At 33.8% G+C, this 22325-nt stretch overlaps 2 protein-coding genes across 2 annotated transcripts; one reads left to right on the top strand and one right to left on the bottom strand.

The window, feature by feature from the left end:
* Positions 1–1829: 1829 nt before the first annotated feature.
* Positions 1830–4986, bottom strand: LOC130613533 (peptide methionine sulfoxide reductase-like). The gene is made up of 4 exons (XM_057434864.1): positions 4862–4986; positions 3795–3866; positions 3140–3391; positions 1830–2305 (listed from the first exon to the last, which is right to left on the bottom strand). Exons 1-4 carry the CDS (start codon positions 4984–4986, stop codon positions 2062–2064), a joined length of 693 nt encoding a protein of 230 aa, XP_057290847.1. The 3' UTR covers positions 1830–2061.
* An 841-nt stretch (positions 4987–5827) lies between these two features.
* On the top strand, positions 5828–22223 carry LOC130614145 (AFG3-like protein 2). The gene is made up of 16 exons (XM_057435553.1): positions 5828–6106; positions 12331–12463; positions 12755–13035; positions 14362–14489; positions 14896–14992; positions 15368–15438; positions 15673–15775; positions 15978–16272; positions 16394–16523; positions 16839–16936; positions 17534–17644; positions 17782–17897; positions 18491–18571; positions 18800–18919; positions 19433–19627; positions 21665–22223. The coding sequence occupies exons 1-16, from the start codon at positions 6044–6046 to the stop codon at positions 21881–21883; spliced, it is 2241 nt and encodes a 746-aa protein (XP_057291536.1). The 5' UTR covers positions 5828–6043; the 3' UTR covers positions 21884–22223.
* Positions 22224–22325: the final 102 nt, after the last annotated feature.

Genomic DNA, 22325 nt, shown 5'->3' with positions numbered 1-22325 from the left:
GCTTCTGTAGTAATTAATTGATAGGCCTAAAGAGTTTTCACAAATAAAATTAATCAAGCAATTCTTTAATTGGATGGCGAATTCACAAACCGAAAGCATTAAGAATCAGTCACGAAAGCTCCGATTTTTACACCTGCGACTTATCACGAACATAACACCCCATCTCGTACCGGTGTTTTTTAGTTATTTTTATTTAAGAAGCGCTGGGACGAGGTTGATACAACGTAGCAAAGCATCTGGAGCCTTTTTCAGAACAACTTTTTTTTATTAAATCTTTAACGGTTTTGAGTCATGGGAAGAGAAGATTCTTTATTTTATACGTGTTGACAATAAAACGTGCTCTTGGGAGTAAAAACGCAAAGTGCGTTATTTCTTTCAGATCTTTTACTAGAACCCCCAACCAATTCTAACCTCTTTTTACAGTGTCTACCAAACTTTGCTTTTAAGGCTTTTTTTATAATTTTGGTGATATTTAAAGGCTCCAAAGCACATTGACGCAAGAAAAACACTCTAAACCACTTACCTCGTCCCCATGTTTTTTTGACATAAGGCCGGCGGCGAAGAAATTAGCACTGTTAAGAAGCTCTAGTGGTTTTGAAATCAGGCAAAAAATCCTGGGGACGAGCATACAAGAGTATTGTAAAGAATATCTGGGAATATTAGCAGTGACAAGCATAAATAAACTTCGAGAACAAAGAGGCAATGTTCTATAACCAGACAGAAATGTTTTTTGTTCAATTTATTTGTCTTTATGAGGAATGATGGATATTCTTCGAGGTATCCAAGTTCACCCAGCTTCAGGTCACCCAACCTAGTTTTAAGGTTTCCAAGGTCCCGCAGACACACCCTGTTTTAGCAAAACATGCTTGTGCAAAAAAATCAAAAATCAAAACAGATACAGAATAAAGCATTTTTTAAAAACTGCACTACGATCTTGATAAACTGAGAAGTCCTGGAGATTAGGTTGGAATTGAGATCTATTTAAGGAAAAAAATGAAAATAACTCGTAAACTATCGGTACGTAAAAAATTTAAAAGAAAATGATTTTTCTGAAATTAGAGGGGCGAGGGTTAATAACAAGATTTTTTCAATTTCGTGTTTCCGTAGCACGACTATAAAAGTTTAAATAATGGCCAAACCTTAATTCGATTTTTAATATCTGTCACCATTACAGGTAATCATCCACTAATACTTGCACCACAGTAAAAAAAAACATGACATCAGGCAACCTCGTCCCCAAGACCCTGGGGACGAGGTTGAACATCAGGATCAGCTGATCAAAATTGTATTTTGCAGACAGGACACCATTTTTACTAATACATCCCGTGTAGTATACGCTGGTAACTACTTGTTTCGTAAAATCGGGTTTTCAATTATACAAACCTTGCCATCAAAATTTTTTAAGAAGCATAAGACCTAATTTCACAGCGATCTAGCAAACAATCTAAGCGTAACATATCGGTAGTTTCTAACTACAGCTGTTTTCTTTTTCTTTCTCGTGGTCCCACTTACACGTTGAAGTTCTAAATAGAAAGCTCAAAGCTAATAATTTTGAATTTTCATGATATATTTCAAGTAGCATTTTACATACATCAATAAAGATACCTTTTTCGTGTTTTCAGTATCTCTATATCATAAACTTGTAAATATCACTAAGGTTATTGTAATATATACACAAATTATAAACATGTTAATTTAAAGGGACTGTGATAAAATCGAATTTAGTATCGAAAGTGTACGTAAATAGCTGGTAGTAATTCATCTAAAATCAGTTGGACTAGAAAAACTAGCCGGATTTTTTAAGAAATTACAGAGAAAAAGAGTTAGGCTCAAAGCAGGAGTATTACATATTTTGACATAAGTACACACACTTTTTAACTAAATGTTTACTTAGGTAATAAACCCATAAAAAAGTTATGGAATCAAAATAGCGCGGTGCAAGTTTTAAGACGCATTTCGAACTACACCCATTACTATGTTTGTTTAAGATACCCTCGCCAAAGCAAAATGGCAACTAACAATAGCTTGAACAGCTTCAAGTCAGGATTAGATGCTATCGAATTATCGAACACCGCAATAGCCTCCAGCGCAATTCTTTTTTTCGGCCACACTTATAATAGCATTGTTTTGCTTCTCGTTCAATTGCCAACTTGGAAGTTCTTCCATTAAACTTTTAATGCTTCCATGACCATTGAGGTAACCGTTCAATCTTGCAGCGACTGTGGATTTGATTATTTCTTGCTCCGATAAATTTAAACTTTTAAAGATTGTCGTATGACGTCGAAGCAAATATTTCTGATGGTATCTAGAATTGTGAAAATATACAATCATCCGGAAAAAAGTAAAAATTTTGCAACAATTTTTTGTATTCACTTCCAATCACTCCATAATCAATTGGAATATGCTATTAACGGGAACTAAAGGGAAATAGAAGACTTTAAAAAGACACATATCCAAATATGTCTAGCAAGAGGGTTATATTATTTATCAGTCACTGAAGTGAATTTCAAAACTGACTTAAGGAAAGGGCAAGTTAGAAGCTGGAAAGGTTTATAAAGGTTTGTTAGATGAAAGATTGTAATGCTTTAATTGGACAAGTTTTGTAACGCCGTAGCTTAGTGGTTACAACTCTCGTACTTTGTGCAGTAGATTGGGGTTCAATTCCTTGGCGACGATTCAATATGGGCGAGTATAATATACTCTAGGACTACCAATTTAAGCCATGTCCCATCCTGGAAATAGACAGGGTAGATCCCTCTATATTTGTGAGTCTTATTTTTGCAAAAACGATATCTTCATTTCCTAGTCTTGCCATTGCAGGTCAGGCTTAATTATCACACATTCTTGTCCTGAATGGTTGTACGCAAACATTTAAACAATATAAGGCTACGTCACAATAAAATTTTAACTTAAATTTTCCAATGCAACAGAAATATAATGCATTTATTAACTCTTATAAGAGAAGACATGCAAACTCAATTTTCCCTACAGGATATCCTATACCAATTCCATATGGGACCCAAACCGCTATAGTCCAGAATTTTTGGATCAAACCCTACTTAATAAAACTATGTCACAACATCAGGAAACCGAAATTGGTTGGTTTACCTTTGCTTTCAATCAGAACAACAAAACTCACCCTTCAGCATCATAAAAAACATCTGCTGGTAAAATCTGTGTTTGTATTTTTCGAGCAAGTGTCTTCTGATGTTCTGCCATGGTCTTTTCTGCCAGGTCTTTTTGTTCATTGTCATGGTAAAAAATGGCAGACATGTACTGTGGTCTGTTGATTGCAGCTGGGTTATGGTTTGTCCAGAATATATCCAACAGTTTTCTGTAATCAGTCACTTTTGGATTATATTCCAACTGAAGAGTTTCTGTGTGATTAGCTCTAAAAAAAATATAGCCATAATGGTGAGGTAAGAAAATGGCCACCGCCTATTATGATTTATTAGTTGCGAAAACAAAGTTCTGACTTGTGGAGATTTATAACTTAATGTGATGGAACCACATTGAAACATATAATGTTATTAATTTAGGCTTAACTTGAATTAAATATTATATAGATGATAATATCTGTAACGGTAAAGCTATAATTTGAAATTTACAAAGCCGCTTTTAGCGTTTTTATTTAGAAGTGTACCAAAGAATCAGGCAAAAGTTCAACATACAGTTGTGTGACTACTTTGAAGAATTGTGTGTAAATAATGTTAAAATTACAAAAATTTCTTTATTAGAAACCAACACAAATCTGGTAATGAAAAATAATAATGAATATTAATAATAATACATACAAATTGTGATACGTTGGAAACTTTGTTTTTCCACCAGTATAACCAACTTTAGTTCTAACCACTCCCAAAGCACTACCAAATTGTGCTTCGGGAAACCAAAATCAGCTCATAGCAAAAGTAGCTACCCTAAACACAAAATGATGTTGATCAATACACAAATGAAGGCTGCTTAAAAAAACCTTACTACAGGCTAAACATTGCAATATTTCTTTAAGAAATGTTTCAACAGGGTGGACACAACTTTAAAATTTTGCAATTTTAGGAGAATTTAGGTTCGGGATCTCTTTTAGGAGAAAAAACTAAGAATCGTATAGAGTTAGGCACAAGTATATATAGGAAAAAAATCATTTTTTTTAATCACCTAAACTTTGTAAAAATGTTTACATTAATGTATCAATATAAAGTTTTAGTAAATTACAAGCATTTTATAAGATCACACCGTTTTTTTATACTTATGCCTTAAATAATTATTGATCTCACGGGACGTACATATACGTCACTGCAAATGTGCCCGCGGGACATATATGCGTCACAATGATAATTTTAGGCTCCCAAATTAAAATGTTCCACACATTTCGCAGTTCAGTTCAGTTTTCAGGCAACATATAGCTAATGTTGCAGTATCAGGATTTGCTTTATTATCAATATATTGATCAGCATACAATTTTTGTTTGCGCTGAAATCAGTTCATAGAAGTCATCTGTGATAAACAATTTTGAATAACACAAAATCATTAAATACTCTAGGACCCTGAAGTAATAGACAGGGTATATCCCTCGATATTAGTGAGGCTAGCCATGTAAAATATGCACATCTATCTATCTATCCACCAAATGCTGCATTTTATTGCCTGCCATTTTTCAGGTTGTTTCAACAGATGTGTGAGTATTCCCCCCAATCAACATCAACATCAACATTGAAACTTGTTATTAAGGCCAGCTAGTAGATTCTGGGGTAAACGGAGGCCTTACTTTTGTTCACAAATTTTATGAATAAAAGGAAAACAAAGGGTTAGAGTTAGGGTTAGGGATAGCCACCACCTTGCTGGCTAAAAGTTATATACTTACTTGGTTTCAGCGGGAGATAGATCCATAATGTTATCTGCTGGTCTCGTTGCAGGCAAATATGAGAATATTCCAAATAATCTGAAAAATGAACCACCAATGTACGTACGCAACGAACTTAAATTCATGTGCTGTTTTCTGTTGGCTACAGTTTTATTTATTTGCAGTTTATTTACATGATTAAATGATGATGAATGACAAATCTAACTTTTTAACGCAAACTCATCGTGACAGGCCACTTCTAGAAAGTACGCTCTCCACCGTTATTCATTTTTGTTTATACAATATGAATCTACATTTTTTAAAATAACTTGTGTGAATCCAACTTAATATTTCTTAAATAAAAGTAGTAATTTCTTAGAGTTATTTTATATATTTACATCAATTCGAAAAATTATAATAAAGAAGGACACAAGTCGACAAGCACAACACTGGAGGGCATCTTATGTAAAATATTTCAGAGAAAAATTTTTTGCTAACGTTTGTGCCGCAAATTAAGTTATATAACTTTTGTATTTGTCATAAATAATAACTGAAAAATAGTTTCTCCTCACAGTCCCGCATGGTCTAGTGGTTAGGATTTCTGGTTTTCACCCAGGCGGCCCGGGTTCGATTCCCGGTGCGGGAGGAAAGACTCTTTTTGAACATTATCTGTATAAAAAGTCAGTACACAATGTAGTCACATGGTATAATTTTTCGAACTGCGCTTGTATAGTTTATAAAATTGAAGTAATGCAATAAAATCTGTAACAGATTTTCAACCAAAACTGGGATTTGGCTAATATATCCTTTTGCTTTTCTTCTTGTCATGTCATTTTGGTGTAAAAAAGAAAAATTGACGAAAAACTAAGTCGGAAAAAAATAAAGACAGTAAAAAATAGTTTGTCGGTAGAAATAAGGGCGGTTAAAAACTTTGGTCAGAAACATTCGTCCACTATGCCAGAGTTTTGTAACTTTTTACCGACTTTTTACAGATTCCTATGCGCAGTTACGGATTTTGATGAATCAGCAAAATAAAAGCGAAAGGAAAGTAAAGCGAAGTAAAGTATATGGATTGCCACTAGACAGCAGGAACACGCAGAATACATCGAAGAAACAGGACGAGGAATAATTAATGCTCCTTTTATACGGTGTAGTATTAATGGACTTAATCTGGCTAAATTAGTTGGGTATTGCAGACACAACATGTCATCGCTTTTGAAAGCTGTAAATCTAGGAAAAACCGTGTTTTCAAGAAGCACGGTTTTGGTACGTAATACTTTGTTTGAACTGTTTTTTTTTAAGTTCTTCTTTATCAGAAAGTTTTCTTATAACCTTGTAGCTAGCTAAGTCAGGACAGCACATTACTTAGATTGAATGGTGGTACTTCGATCTGGTGTTTGTCTTTAGGTCGGTGAAAATGTGCATATTTTACATGGGTAGCCTCACAAATCAAGGGATATGTTCTGCCCAGATTGCAAAAATAGCCTGTTTATAAATAGGACCAACAGATTATGCATACATAGCCTGATTTTACCCTGATTATGTTGTGGTGACCAGGTGAGGCAACCCTCAAAAATATAATTAATTGGTTAGCGTCACCCGACCGACTCACTTTGAAAGGCGAAAGTCAAGTCAGGGAATCGGTAAATTTGTAAAAAATAAACCAAACAATCCACGAACAATCTTCGACATGCAACAAAATCCACCATTTACCTTTTCAGCGGTCCTCCGAATTACGGTTGTTACGTTCGAATGTTATTTCGATAGGAGACTGCGCTGCGCTACTCAGTGCTATATTTTCCTGCTTCGCATTTATGCGGCAATACAAGCGAAAACCATGGGAACAACATTGACAAAATAGAACTTGAAACAGAGGCTTAAAATACAACTGGCGTACATTTAAAACGAATAACAAAATGTGGCTGTGAAATATATATAGTATTTTTGTAATTTTTCGGGAAAATTTTTTATCCGACTGACTGACCGACCGACTCACTTTTGTAATTAGAAATGATGTTAACCAAACATATTTTCGACGGTGGCCTTATGAACGCTGATATAATAGCTGGACAGGCCAGGTCAAAAAGTCTTGACGTAATTTTTCTCTGCAGGATAAAACACCCTTGAAAACTAGGTATAGCGAAAAAAAAGTCTCCTGCATTTCTTGGTATAAACTCCTCTTTGAAGTACAATTCAACATAATATACTTGAAGTAACTAAATTTCACGGAACTAGATTTTGCGGATGTGTGGGCTCATTTTTATTTTTCGCGGTAATCGAATTCTGGGGATAACCTAAATTATTCGTTTTGCGGGAATTAAGTTTGGTGAAAAGTTATTAAACTTGCGAATTCCAAAATTAAGTTTCCATTAAATTTCAACTTTGCAACTGCAGCTACAACTTTGCTACCAGGGCTATTTGCTTCTCAGAAGCGATGACGAATGATATAAAAAACGGTCGGCCCTGATTATGTTTGTTCTATAAGTGAGAAATAACGTAAAAGTGTCGTACATAAGCCGGCTTGCCCTGATTATGTATTTTGTGTTAGCTGCCGTACATAATCCAGTCAGCGTTTATTACCCGGGCAGAACCTATATACCTTGTCTATTTTTCCAGGAGTGGCAATGGCTTTAGATAGGGAGTCCTAGAGTATTTAATGCTCATTTTGAGCTATACACATACCCAATTAGGGTCCTCACTCTCCCATATAGAATGTCCCTGCCAAGATAAACGGTTACTGCATAGTTCTGTTGAATAATTTGTAGTAGTTTGATCAAAGAATTATACTTGATGGAAATTTGATTTTTAACAGAGCTTTTTAACTACCTTAAGTGGATAAATTTTGGCGAGCATTAAATACCCACCAAAATTTTGATAACTGACTATTCACCAAATTAAATACTCATCAAATTTAACATAATTCACCGTTTGCCAAATTTAAACCCCACCAAATATTCCATTTTGGTCTTTGGCAAATTAAATACTCGCCCAACTTTATCCACTTGAGGTAACTATTCTTCTGAATCTTCCCAAGGTTCCTTCACACTAGATGTTTGGGGGCCGAACAAAATCTGATTCTGGTCTCACAGTTTCATCCAATATTAGTGAATCACATATAAATAAACCCCTACATTCCCTGCCAATGATACCATTTTAGTTGATTGTGATTTTTTTTGTTTAGGATTTTTCTATTATTATCCTTTTTAAATGTTTCTATAAATAAATTGAATCTCATTTTGATGATATGTTTAGTATATCTCTCCCAGACCCCCGCTTTCGAAGGGTATTTTTGTTAAGGTATTGTGCCCCTCCCCCCCCCCTTACACAAAATATGAAGTACAAAATAACAAAAGCACAAAATATCAAAATAGTGTATTTCTTCAGGACAAGTTTTGACTGTGATAATCTTTAACTTACCTAAAAGAAAATACATATTGTTTCATATTAAAACAATTATATTAGAGAAAGGAACTATGAAAATGGTATTCGTGTAGTGAAATTTTGAGAAAATAAACAGATTCGCGAGAAGTAAGAGTCACGAGAATCCAACCAGATTTGGTGGATTCATAAAGTTGTAGCTGCAAGAATCTAAATGAACTTGCAATAGTTCAGGTCGGAGTTGACAGCTTAAAACTGACAAAATCTGTACTGTATTAGGTTATTACAGCACTGTTGTTTGCTTGAAAAATCATCAAAACAGTACCGTAGGAGGCTATTATGGGTTCTGCACAGGGTAATCCTTTATAACATAACCAGCTGTTGAAGTGAAGAGGGAATTTTTCCACTAAAAATACTTTTATCCCCAAAGATACCTGTTATTATGCTTCAAAAGCTATTTTCAAAATTTTTTAACCAAAATGTAATGAAAAATATTTTTTAAGAATGCAAAGTATATGTTCTTCATGAAAAATTTTTAAACCAAACGTGTTGCGAAAATCTTTTGACAACGATAGCTGGGTATTATCACACTAATGTGACAATCACAGAATTAGGAATATAAACCAAGTTCACAAAATTTTGCTGACTGAAAAAAGAAAACCACTGTGAAGACGTTGTGTTTTTATTTATCCATTGTTAATGCTTGTTTCATAACCATCACAATAGAAACAGGTGGCACAATCGATTGATGGAAAAATAGGATTTGCAAGGTTTTTTTGTAAACTGGTTCACAAAGACATGATGCAATCATCTCCAAGGGTCTCCACTTAATTGGTACAAGTATTTTAAGTGGTATTCATTATATTGCAAAACCAAGTTTTGATACACATAAATATCCTTCTAGATACAAAATTGCTAAAGTCAGTTGTATCCGAAAAAAGGGAAGTAAATCTAAGTGTGAGAACTACCGACCCATATCTGTTCTTTGTTTACCTTGAAAAATTTTGGCTCAATTCTTGACAAGCATGTTTATAGTAACAAACTGCTAAGCATAGATCAATAGGGTTTTAGAAAAGGTCGCTCTCCAGAACTGCATCTGTTAAATATAACCGAACATTGACATGATCTTATCAGAGACAGTGCAATGGTGGGAGTTGTACTAATCGATTTTAGCAAAGTGTTGGATAGTGTATGCCATGTCACACTGTTACGTAAATTGCAAGCTACGGGTGTGTCTGGTAACTTGCTAAATTGGTGTGAAGATTAACTTTTCGACTGTAATCAATTTACAACTGTATCAGGTAGTGATTCAAGCCTTTATCCCATTGACCAAGGAGTACCACAAGGTTCATTATTGGGACCAAGATTCTATAGCTGTCATGCTAATGACCTGCCTGACTCATCACAAAATGATACCATCGAAATGTTTGCTAATGACACTATAGGATATTGTGTTTCCTATAATCGATTTTCTATTGGACAAAATACAAATGGTTATCCACCCAGGAAAATCTAAAATATTGATTCTATCTAAAAGAAGCTTTATTGATCTGTTACAAGAAATCCCTATGGAGAATCGACCTTTCCAAATTGTCAGTAATCATAAAATGTTAGATGTAGTTATCGTCAATAAGCTGAATTGGAAGAACCAAGTCACAGTTGTCAGAGATAACTTTAACTGTAAAGTTAAGCAGTTAAAACGGATGGTAGCTTTAGACAGAGCAACACTTCAAGTTTCTATTACAAAACATAATACTGTCTGTCACCTATAATATTTCTGTTTGGGGAAATTGTTCTCCAAAAGCTAGAAATACTTGATGAAGTACATGCTTCTCGTGTTATCTATCACCTGCCAAAATAATCTTCCTACTAGTGATTGTCTTCGTTCAGCTGCATGGAACTCCATTTCATACCTGTGCAGACGTCGGTTATTGTGCTTAATGCACAGTATCTATTACAATAACATTGATGAAAGCATTGTGAAACATTGCGACGGAAACATCGCGACAGAAACATCAGTTTGAAATATCTCCTGTAAAAACCAGTAAAAACCATGTTGGATAAACATAGATTTAATTATAGAGGACGAAAACTTGGAATGCAATGCCTAATGAACTAAAATACATTGACAGATATCCTGAATTTAAATCAAATCTTGCAATGTACAGTAAGAAAATAAACACCTATTCTTTCGAATATAATACTTATAATATTGAGGAAAATTTTCTCTTTATTTGATTGTTTATACAACTTTTTTTACTTAGTATATAAAATTTTTATTGTATCATATATTTTACCTTTATAGCTATATCTTTATATTCATTATTTCATCATATTTATTATTATTTTTCTAGCATGCAACAATCCTGAGCTATAGTCGTCTTGTTTTGCAATTTCTAGCTAGTCTCTTACACTAGGCTCTAAAACCTTCTAATGGTCAATCAGTCGTTTTTATTATTTACGCTTTTTAGTTAATTTTTAATATTTTGTTATAGATCCACATCAGCTTTTAGCTGCGTTTGTATTTTAACCTTCTTTACAAAATAAATTAAGTAAGTAGTAGTAGTAGGTGAATTGCGACATGCTAAACCAAACCCTGCATCTAAAAAAATGTACTAAGAATTCCCCTGAAACATTTTAAATTTTACAAAATAAAAGTTCTGCAAGATTTCACTCACCAATTCCGCATATTTTCTAAAAGAAATCAACTAAGTAAAAGTTAGGAAAAGCAATAAAATATCCAGATGTAGCTTTGAGTGCACATAAAAAGCTATGGGAAAAAAGTTGTACAGCCAATTAAAAACAACAACATGTTAAAATGCGTAGCTATTATGCAAGAATGGCTATAAATGTATCAATAACTTGAACATCCCTGCAGAAGTTGACTAATTTGATGGCATATGACTTAGGAAAACAAAGAAATAGTGAGCAGAAAGGGAGTGATGGGCTGATGAAAATAATGTCCTGTGTTAGACTAAATACTTATTTTAGATACAGATGATTTTTGTATTGCCAAATTATCCTTAGGCAAGCGTCGAACTGCGATATTACTTGATATGGTAATTCTTCTTCTACGTAACTTTATATTTTCCACTATAAACCATCCTTCACACAACTGAATGAAAATTTCCTAGTACCGTGATTTACATCCCATTATGTGACTTGTTTATTTCAATGTAAAGGCCCATTAGAATTACTTCTGAAGCCTATTTTTTAAATAAAAGGGTTGTAATACTGTTTATTGGGAAAACTTAAATAAATAAATTAAATATAAATTAGAAATAATATCTGTGTAGGAGAGCACTTATTATCCTTAATATTATTTTTAAAAATGTTCTCCAGTCTGTCTAGTTTCATATTATTAGATATATTAACAAATGATAAAGATATTTTATATATGTCATGTATACTCCACTTTGAACAAACTTACTATTTTGCTAGTATTTTTTTTGTATGCGTAAAACAGAATGTATATAATACACCAATAATATCTCTATAACAGAATTAAAATAAAATACTAAAATAATGGGGAAAGTGCTCTTAAACGTGCTATAGATCTGTTTTTCCTCATTTTTAAAATTGCTGGTGATGTCACTCTACAAATGCTGACATCAGCTAGAAAGTAATTATGCTAATTTATTTCTTTTGTTGTATACAGACTTTACGTATGTGTCGTATATACACATATTTTTACGTGTTATATACAGACTTTATGTTTTATAAGAAAATCAGGTTTCAGATTTTTTTAGAAAATAAAAACAAAGAAAAAACAGGCTCAAATTTTCGGTTTTAAAACTTAAAACAGCCTCTAAATTTTTGCATAAATCATGATACGAATTCATACAGAATTCTCTCTTACACCACTAATAATTGTTTTTTCTTGCCTTTTTTCTCTCATCTACAATAACTGCGAAATAGTATTCATATTGGTGCTTTTGTTCATAAATACAATGATGAAGCTGCAGCCACAAAAAACAATTCTCTCATGTATGAACGCATATAAATTCCAGAGAACTTTGAGAAAATTCCCAAAGTTGTATAGAATGTTCCACCCAGGGGACAATGGAAAGAGTAATTTGTTTTTATTTTGTTTCTTATTTATTTTATTCTAGGAGAGTGGTCGTCCATACTTATCTTACTTCAATTCGAGCATAAAAAAGTTATACAGTTCTCAACCACCTAAAGGCTTTGAAAAGTTTTTTCCTAATGCAGCAAAGAAAACTGCACCAAAGCAACCAAGTTCAGGTAAGGAAGATTCTAGCAGTAATACATTAGTATTAAAGTGTCATTCCTTATGTACCACTAGTGTTTAACTGAAACCTTACTCTTTTTTCTTAAAGTGCGCAATAACCTATTGGAGAAAGTGTTCATTTTCAAAAAAAAAGAATAAAAAAAAATTGTGAAATCTTATTGCACAAGAATAAACACATTCAAAATTACAGTTAGAACTTGGCTATAAAGTATAATTGGATAAAAATGTTTTTGTATTTATATTTAATTATACTTCTTAAGTGACAAATCTGCGGATTGTTTCAGGCAAACCAAAGAATCCCACTGGATCAGGTGGTGGATCTGGAGGGAAAAAAGATGGAAAAGAATGGTGGCAAGAGTTCTTTGAAGCAAATCAACAAAACATTATGTTATTTTCCGGTGCTGCTCTTTTCGGTTCCTACCTAATGATGCGCTCCTCAAGTCCCAGTAAAGAAATCAACTGGCAAGAATTTAGGATTGGTTACTTAGAAAAAGGAGAAGTTGACAGAGTTGTTATTGCCAACAAAAGTACTGCTAGAATATATTTAAAAGGAAACCCAACCCAGGCATGCATTTTATTAACCTTTTTCTTCTGCTTCATACACAATTTCATTTTTAAAAGTAATTTGACTAATTTATAATTTTAATTTTAATTTTAATAATGTCGTTGTTGTATAATTTGTCAGACTTGCAAGCATTGGGTTCATAAGAAGTGCAGTAGTATTGGTGGAAGGTTAAGAGCTGACATTCAGTTTGTATGCAAGCGTTGCAAATGTGAGATTATAGAGAATGAAATATTTCCAGCTTTAATGATGTACAACAGTGGCTCCTTAGAGATAGTTGAGAACTTCTGTTACTTAGGTGATATGTTGGGCAGTTGGAAGAAGTGTTACTTGCAGGATAGGTTCTGCTTGAAAAATGTTCAGAGAGTTATACCTCCTTTGTTGACTAGCAGAGTCTTGTCAATTGAAGTAAGAGCTAGGTTGTATAAGGCCTGAAGTGTAAGAAGTGTTATGTTGTACGGTAGTGAGACATGGGCAGTAAAGCAGGAAGATCTTAACCGTTTAGAAAAGAATGATATGAGAATGGTTAGGTGGGTGTGTAATGCCAGTCTGTGGGACAGAAAGAGTTCAGATGAGCTAGGAAGCAGATAAGAAGATTGAATTGGCTGGGACACTTGGAAAGAATGGAGGAGGATAATTGGGTAAGAAAGTGTGATACTTGATAGTTCCTGGGGTAAAGCCCAGAGGCAGACAGAGAAAGACTTTGTAGGATGTTATAAGGACAGACTTGATACAGAGGAGGTTGAGTTTAGATCTAACACAGTCTAGATCAGATTGGAAGAGGTCATTAATATATACCCGTCCAACCCATGCTAGCATGGAAAACGGACGTTAAGCCGAGAATGATGATGAAACGTTGCTCAGAATTTGATATAAGCGTTTTCAAAGCTTTAGAAGTGCAATTTTATAGGAAAAACTATTTTTATTCTTTTAAACACTGCTTCTTGTTGTACCCAGAGAATTTATTAAGTTTTCAAGATTTTTAGATTGAGTTTATTGGAAACGGGCAGGCATTAGAGACTTTATTAAATAAAATAAATTACTTGAATAATAGTCTTATACTCAAGTTAATCAATTGTTTATTGTTGACTACTTTAGCATTTTAAATATTTGGTATATTTAGTGTGTTTAAAGCGTATGTTTTTAAATAATTTTTAAATAAAAATGTATAACAACAACTTAATAGTCATAGCGGTTTTCTGAACGTGATTTTTGTGGAGACAATAGACAATCTTTTGTGTCACAAGTCTGTTGCTGTCTGTTTCTATCTACTTAAAATTTATAGCTAACTCTAAGCTCAACGTTTTATGAACAGCACTAATTTTTTAGAGCAATCTTTTCTTTACAATTGGGAGTGTTGAAAATTTCGAAAGAAGTCTTGAGCAATCACAAAATGATTTGGGAATAGATCCTGCTCACTTTATTCCTGTCACGTATGTTAAAGAAGCTGAATGGGCGTAAGTACTTTGTGTTTCTGATGTAAATGTAGATGTGTTAACAAGCCTGGTATGGAAATAACATTACATGTCATGAATTTTTTTGACATGGAGGGGATTCTAATTAAAAAAGTTTAACTAGATGTATAAGATAAAATCCAACTTGTTAATTTGTGGAACATACAATGTATCTACTTGTTCTTTACAGCATAATAGGGGAAGATTTTGAGAAAAGTCTATGAAGCGAACTTGCCTCTAGTGATATAGTTGTCCTTTACGCTAAAGAATAGTAGATTTTATCCCTCAATGTATTTCTATTGCTGAGCATAATATTATGTAGCTAATTTATTTTTTGTTTTTTCACTTGGTTACGTTACGCCGAGAATGATGATGATAATGATGATTACTTCGATCTTGTTTTTCTCAGGAAAGAACTTTTAAAATTGGCACCAACCCTCTTGATTATTGGCGTTTTGATTTACTTCAGTAGAAGGCTATCTGGTACTGGTTCAAAAGGACAAGGCGTACGATTTTATTTCTGTCTTTCTGTATTGTAATTGTTCAAACAGTAAACTAGGTCGGGAAATATTTTGTGGTATATTGAAGCGGCAAAAATAGTTTTCATTTGTATCACAAATCTGAAAGTGAAGCTTGATAAAAATGTTATGACTTGATAAAAGAAACAATGGTAAGGAAAAGACTTGTTTACTTCAGCTTGATGAATGTGCTGAAGGTAATTGTAGGACAAAAGCGTTTAAAATGGATTGCTACACAGACAAATAAAAGATTTTGTATAAATCATATGATCGCAAATTGATACTATACTGCTTGTTCTTTACGGTTCTGTTATGTTGTGCTGTGTATCACATTTTTGAAATCTTATTTGAATTTTTTAAAAGGGGATATTTGGTGTTGGGCAAAGTACGGCAAAGTTTTACAACAAAGAGACGAGTATCAATACAAGATTTAAGTAAGAAAGTTTTTGTGAGTTGTGAATTTTTTATTGGTTTTGTTGTTGTTGTTTTTGTTTTGTTTTGTTGCTCTTGTTGTTGCTCTTGTTGTTGTTGTTGTTTTCTATTTTATTGTTGTAGTGAATTGAAAGTTTTTACAATAATGTGTTTCTTACTTCTTTATGGTGGTTGAAATGACTGGAGAGAATATTCCAGTGTATGGGATCTCAAGAAAATTTGAACTCTTTGTTTAGGGATGTTGCTGGTTGTGAGGAAGCCAAGGTTGAAATCATGGAATTTGTTAATTTTTTAAAGCATCCAGAAAAATATGTGGAACTTGGTGCAAAGATTCCAAAGGTACGTGTGCACTGGAATCACTAAAGTTTATATAATGATAAGAAAAAAAGAGTATGATATCTTCGGTAATTTTTAAGAATTAACTTCTTTAACGATTTGGGCTATCCTCAGCAACCTAACCAAGCTCATTTAATTCTTTCGAAAGTATTATGAATAATACTAACCGCTAGTATATTTTATCATTAACCATGCACTTCTGTAGGGTGCAATACTATCTGGACCACCTGGAACTGGTAAAACATTGTTAGCTAAGGCAACAGCTGGCGAAGCACAAGTGCCTTTCCTGTCTGTGTCAGGTTCAGAGTTTTTAGAAATGTTTGTTGGTGTTGGACCAGCTCGTGTGAGAGACATGTTCGCACAAGCTCGTAAAAATGCACCATGTATTATATTTATTGATGAAATCGATGCTGTTGGTCGTGCAAGAGGAAGGACTGGTGCATTTGGTGGACATGATGAAAGGGAGAATACTTTGAATCAACTGCTTGTTGAAATGGATGGTATGTTGTTTTTCTGTCTGAATTTTGTTGTGTAAATAAGCACAGGTTTTTCATTAAGGACTTAAAAATTTGTATATACAGTTTATTAAGAAGTAAGATCATTTTCATTTAACATTTGTAGGCTTTACATCTTCATCAAATGTTGTTGTTTTGGCTGGCACCAATCGACCCGATGTTTTAGATCCTGCATTAATGCGACCTGGAAGGTTTGATAGACAGATATACATACCGCCACCTGATATCAAGGGAAGGTAGGCCAATTAAATATGTCATTTATAAAGGTAAGGAAATGATGCCGAAGCTACTAAGGTCTGTCTCTCTTTTTTGTTTATTGGTGGCCGGACTTAATGTTAACCGTTGTATCAGAAACATTGTGGACACAATAGAAAATTGCCCTGTTTATCATGTAAAAAACACTTTCCCTGATACAAGTGTTATTATGCAATGGCTGGCTAATTTGTGATAAAAAATGACCTTGTCTAATTATTATTTATTGTAGTACGACCGGTTGCATCATATTCTCATTCCTGGAAAATAAATGGTTTATTAAATATCTATTTATTTAGAGTGTCGATTTTTAAAGTGCATTTGCGACCAATTAAAACCGACTTGAACTTTGATGAAGTATCCAGAAAATTAGCTGCTCTTACGCCAGGGTTTACAGGTACGATGTGTTAACGAATTGAAAAAATTCATCTTAAAGTTATATAAGAGTTAACTTTAGGCGTTTTGAATTCACTTAATTCGGAAACGATTGTCATGTAATGTTCATTAAAAGCGATTATTTTTTATTTAAAAAACCTCCCATTAGCTTTATTTGCCAGCTTTGGTCTCAGTAATTTAGCTAATAATTTAATAACGTTTTTTTCAAATTGTATTTTGTTGTTATACAATGAAATTTTACCTTAACTTTACTTAGGTTGATTTAAAGCAGAACCACTAACGTCAAGTTGTAAATTTGCACCAAATTTGTAGCGGTTCTAAGATTATGCTAAGTGAGATGCATGTCCCTACAAACATCGCATCGCTTTGATGAATTTTTTCGTTTAATTATGCACATGGTTAAGCTAGTGTTATGTGTGGTAGTAAAGTTCTGATTTGAATAAAAAACAAACTGTTTCAGATCAGCAGTTTCGACAGGAATAAAACTTATTATTAATGCTAAATTTGTGGTGATGGCTGATTTAAAGTTAAATTTAATTTCGAACAACATCTGTTTTTGGTAATGATCAATTTCGGCAGTTTATTTTCCTTCGTATAGGTGCTGATATAGCGAATGTGTGTAACGAAGCTGCTTTAATAGCTGCCAGGTATTTATCAGAAAAGGTTGACTTAAAGCATTTCGAAGCTGCTATTGAAAGAGTTATCGGTGGTACGTATGATGTTTGATGTTTTTAAAAAGTTCAATCGCTTTTGTTGGGTTGGTTAGTTGTTTTTCTCTACATCCTGCTTTACTTTGTTTTTCCTTTCATGTAAAGTTTAAAAAATAGTAATTTTAAACGTGTTTAGGTCTCGAAAAGAAAACCCAAGTGTTACAACCTGAAGAAAAAAAGACGGTCGCCTACCATGAAGCTGGACACGCTGTGGCTGGTTGGTTCCTCGAAAATGCAGATCCACTGCTAAAGGTAAAAATATTAAAATAGATGAAACTGTTCCATTATATTTTTGTTGTAACGGATTGCGACACTAAATTGCGATAATATACTCTTATATTTTCTCTAAATTGTTTTTTTGCAAGCTTTATATTATCCTGTTGTAAAAAAAGCGAGAACGTTGAAGGCTGGGTATCGGGGGCAGCGTGTGACGCCAAGGTATAGATACTAAGTAGACAAAGAATTCAGAATTCGTAAAAAATAAAGAAGAATATACACTTTTTTGCACGGTGTGTATTTCGTGTTTTGTTTCTACCTATTTAGTAAGGTACCCATTTAACTGAAGCAGTGATAGTACCAAGAGCAAACATTTAGTTTAGCATTTGTTGTTATGCGTCGAATGGTTGTAAATGCAATACAAGTGTCATGTTCTGTTAATACAAGTTTCGGATGCGATTACTATAAGGTTCGCCTACCGTTACTACAAGTTTCGCATTCTGTTCTACAAGTTAGCTACTACGAGCTTCGTATACTGTTGCGAGTTTCTGATGCTGCTAACAATTTTCGCTCACTGCTGTTGCAACTAGGGTCACAAACGTTTACTGCGAGCCTGATTGTTTTTCTAGGTTTCTATCATTCCACGTGGAAAAGGGTTAGGGTATGCTCAGTACCTTCCAAAAGAACAGTACTTGTATTCGAAAGAACAGGTTTGTAAACTAGTTTGTAGCAGACCATCCACATTTCTTAGAAAGCCAGCAGATTTATTTGCGTAATATGTCTTGTCTTGTCCGTTATCAAATTTGTTCCTTCAACCAGTGTTTTATTTTGAGTTCTCTTTACATTTTTGATAGTGAAAATAAGTTTAATTCTCGCTGAACATAAAGCGGAAAGATAACTATGGCTACACATTTTTTAACATTATTTTTAAATTTCAGTTATTTGATCGGATGTGTATGACGATGGGTGGTCGCGTGTCAGAAGAAATCTTCTTTGGTAGAATCACAACAGGTGCTCAAGACGACCTCAGTAAAATCACGAAAAGCGCTTACGCACAGGTAACACGTACGCCCTACTAAATTCTAACAGAAATGTTTTTTGATAAGCCTTTCCTAAGCATTATACATCAGATTCATCTTAAGTGGAGCACCTGTAAGTAATAAGTTCATCATGCATTATTCAGAGTGGACATGGAAAAGTAGTGTGTGATTGCAGAAAAACTAGAACAGGAAAGGATTATAAAATTCTAAATGCATTGGGGAAAAATTTACAGAGCAGAAATCTTATCCTTATTTAGAGTTTTTTTTCTTTTTTCTACAATGTTATTGTGTTCTTCATTTAGTGCAAGCATTTTTCAGAAGCAGAAGTTTTGAAATATTTTACTTGTGTGATATTGTTTGGGTTTAACATAGAGAAAAATAATATCGCTCAACCGTCTTTAGATCTTAGAAACTAAAAGAGAAAGTATTTCCAGAACAGAGAGAAACATGTGTTACTTTCAGTAGCAAAACTCAGAAATTTTTTTTTAAGATTTTACTCTAAACCATGGAGCATCTCATTTTCTTTCTTAGGTTGTAACTTACGGGATGAACGATAAAGTTGGAAACATATCTTTCGAGTTACCACGAGAAGGGGAGGCCACCCTCGATAAGCCATACAGTGAAGCTACTGCACAGATGATTGATGAAGAAGTAAGAGAGTTAATAGATACATCCTATAAAACAACAACAGAATTGCTGATAAAACACAAAGAAGACGTTGAAAAAGTAGGTTGTGCTTATTTGTAGCCCTCTAATGGGAGTGTAATTATTTGTATACTCTAAGATGGAGAGCATTTATTGGTAAGCCTGTTATGACACAAAGTTTATATTTTTTTTCTTCTTTTGTGCAAGATTTGATTTCTGCTTGGCTCTTTTATGTCAATTTCATTGTAGCTTTTACTGTGTTTCGATTTCATTGTAGCTGTTACTGTGTTTCGATTTCATTGTAGCTGTTACTGTATTTTAATTTCATTGTAGCTGTTACTGTATTGCGATTTCATTGTAGCTGTTACTGTATTGCGATTTCATTGTAGCTGTTACTGTATTTTAATTTCATTGTAGCTGTTACTGTATTGCGATTTCATTGTAGCTGTTACTGTGTTTCGATTTCATTGTAGCTGTTACTGTGTTTCGATTTCATTGTAGCTGTTACTGTGTTTCGATTTCATTGTAGCTGTTACTGTGTTTCGATTTCATTGTAGCTGTTACTGTGTTTCGATTTCTTTTGTAGCTGTTACTGTGTTTCGATTTCTTTTGTAGCTGTTACTGTGTTTCGATTTCATTGTAGCTGTTACTGTATTTTGATTCCATTGTAGCTGTTACTGTGTTTTGATTTCTGTTGTAGCTGTTACTGTATTGCGATTTCTTTTGTAGCTGTTACTGTGTTTTGATTCCATTGTAGCTGTTACTGTATTGCGATTTCATTGTAGCTGTTACTGTGTTTCGATTTCATTGTAGCTGTTACTGTATTTTAATTTCATTGTAGCTGTTACTGTGTTTCGATTTCTGTTGTAGCTGTTACTGTGTTTCGATTTCTTTTGTAGCTGTTACTGTGTTTTGATTCCATTGTAGCTGTTACTGTATTGCGATTTCATTGTAGCTGTTACTGTGTTTCGATTTCATTGTAGCTGTTACTGTGTTTTGATTCCATTGTAGCTGTTACTGTGTTTTGATTCCATTGTAGCTGTTACTGTATTGCGATTTCATTGTAGCTGTTACTGTGTTTTGATTTCATTGTAGCTGTTACTGTATTGCGATTTCATTGTAGCTGTTACTGTGTTTCGATTTCATTGTAGCTGTTACTGTGTTTCGATTTCTTTTGTAGCTGTTACTGTGTTTCGATTTCATTGTAGCTGTTACTGTATTTCGATTTCATTGTAGCTGTTACTGTATTGCGATTTCATTGTAGCTGTTACTGTGTTTTAATTTCATTGTAGCTGTTACTGTATTTCGATTTCATTGTAGCTGTTACTGTGTTTCGATTTCTGTTGTAGCTGTTACTGTATTTTGATTCCATTGTAGCTGTTACTGTATTGCGATTTCTGTTGTAGCTGTTACTGTGTTTCGATTTCATTGTAGCTGTTACTGTGTTTCGATTTCATTGTAGCTGTTACTGTGTTTCGATTTCATTGTAGCTGTTACTGTATTGCGATTTCATTGTAGCTGTTACTGTGTTTCGATTTCTTTTGTAGCTGTTACTGTGTTTCGATTTCATTGTAGCTGTTACTGTATTTCGATTTCATTGTAGCTGTTACTGTGTTTCGATTTCATTGTAGCTGTTACTGTGTTTTGATTTCATTGTAGCTGTTACTGTATTTTAATTTCATTGTAGCTGTTACTGTATTGCGATTTCATTGTAGCTGTTACTGTGTTTTGATTTCATTGTAGCTGTTACTGTGTTTCGATTTCATTGTAGCTGTTACTGTGTTTCGATTCCTTTTGTAGCTGTTACTTTGTTTCGATTTCTTTGTAGCTGTTACCGTATTGCGATTCCATTGTAGCTGTTACTGTGTTTCGATTTCTTTTGTAGCTGTTACTGTGTTTCGATTCCATTGTAACTGTTGCGATTTTTTCGTACTTATTACCGCATAGTCGCGACGCCAATCTTCCTGATCAGTGTTTTGTCATTTTTGCAAAACTTACTGTGTGTTTAAATTGTGAACACCAGTCACGATGATGGCAAAACAGGCCCAAACAAGAAGTTAATCACTTCTTAATTGGAAGTGACAAAGTAAAGACCCATTTCTTCTCGTTGTGTTATAGGTTGCTCGTCGATTACTGGACAAAGAAGTTTTAAGCAGAGACGACATGATCGATTTATTAGGTCCAAGGCCTTTTAATGAGAAATCCACTTATGAGGAATTTGTTGCAGGGACTGGAAGCGAAGAAGAAGATACAACATTACCCGAAGGTTTAAAAGAACTTGAGAAAGAAATGAAAGAACAGGACAAGGACGATGAAGGGAAAACAATTCCTACGTAGGAGAGCACTTTTACTAATGTGTGTGTGTGTTGTGAATTCAGTGAAGCGTATTTTACACAAGTATAACAGAGTTGAGTGTTTATGGACATGTAATATCGTGTGCCTAAGTTTGAACTTCAAAACGGTGAATACTATCCGCGCATGCGTATAGCAAGTGTTGTATAATGTTGATCAAGCACATTTTTTTATAGAAAAACTATAATTTTAAAAAAGTGCGCATGTGCGAATGAGTGTAGTTGAAGTGATTTTATGTAAACGGCTGGCATTTGTGTTTTTGTTGTTATGTAGACCACTCATATGTGAAAAATTTTATATGTATATAAAAAATTTACTCACTCCATGTTGTTGTTGTAATTATCGTTGGAGTTTTGTGTGATGTTACTTCATCGGACAAATTTTCGTTACTGTAAGGTCTGGTCAATTTTTGTAGGACGAGTTTTTT

Source organism: Hydractinia symbiolongicarpus, chromosome 11, assembly GCF_029227915.1.
Source record: "Hydractinia symbiolongicarpus strain clone_291-10 chromosome 11, HSymV2.1, whole genome shotgun sequence".
In the NCBI taxonomy this organism is placed as follows: Eukaryota; Metazoa; Cnidaria; class Hydrozoa; order Anthoathecata; family Hydractiniidae; genus Hydractinia; species Hydractinia symbiolongicarpus.
Note: the sequence above shows the minus strand (reverse complement) of the source record. Positions and strands in the feature narration are given on the sequence as shown.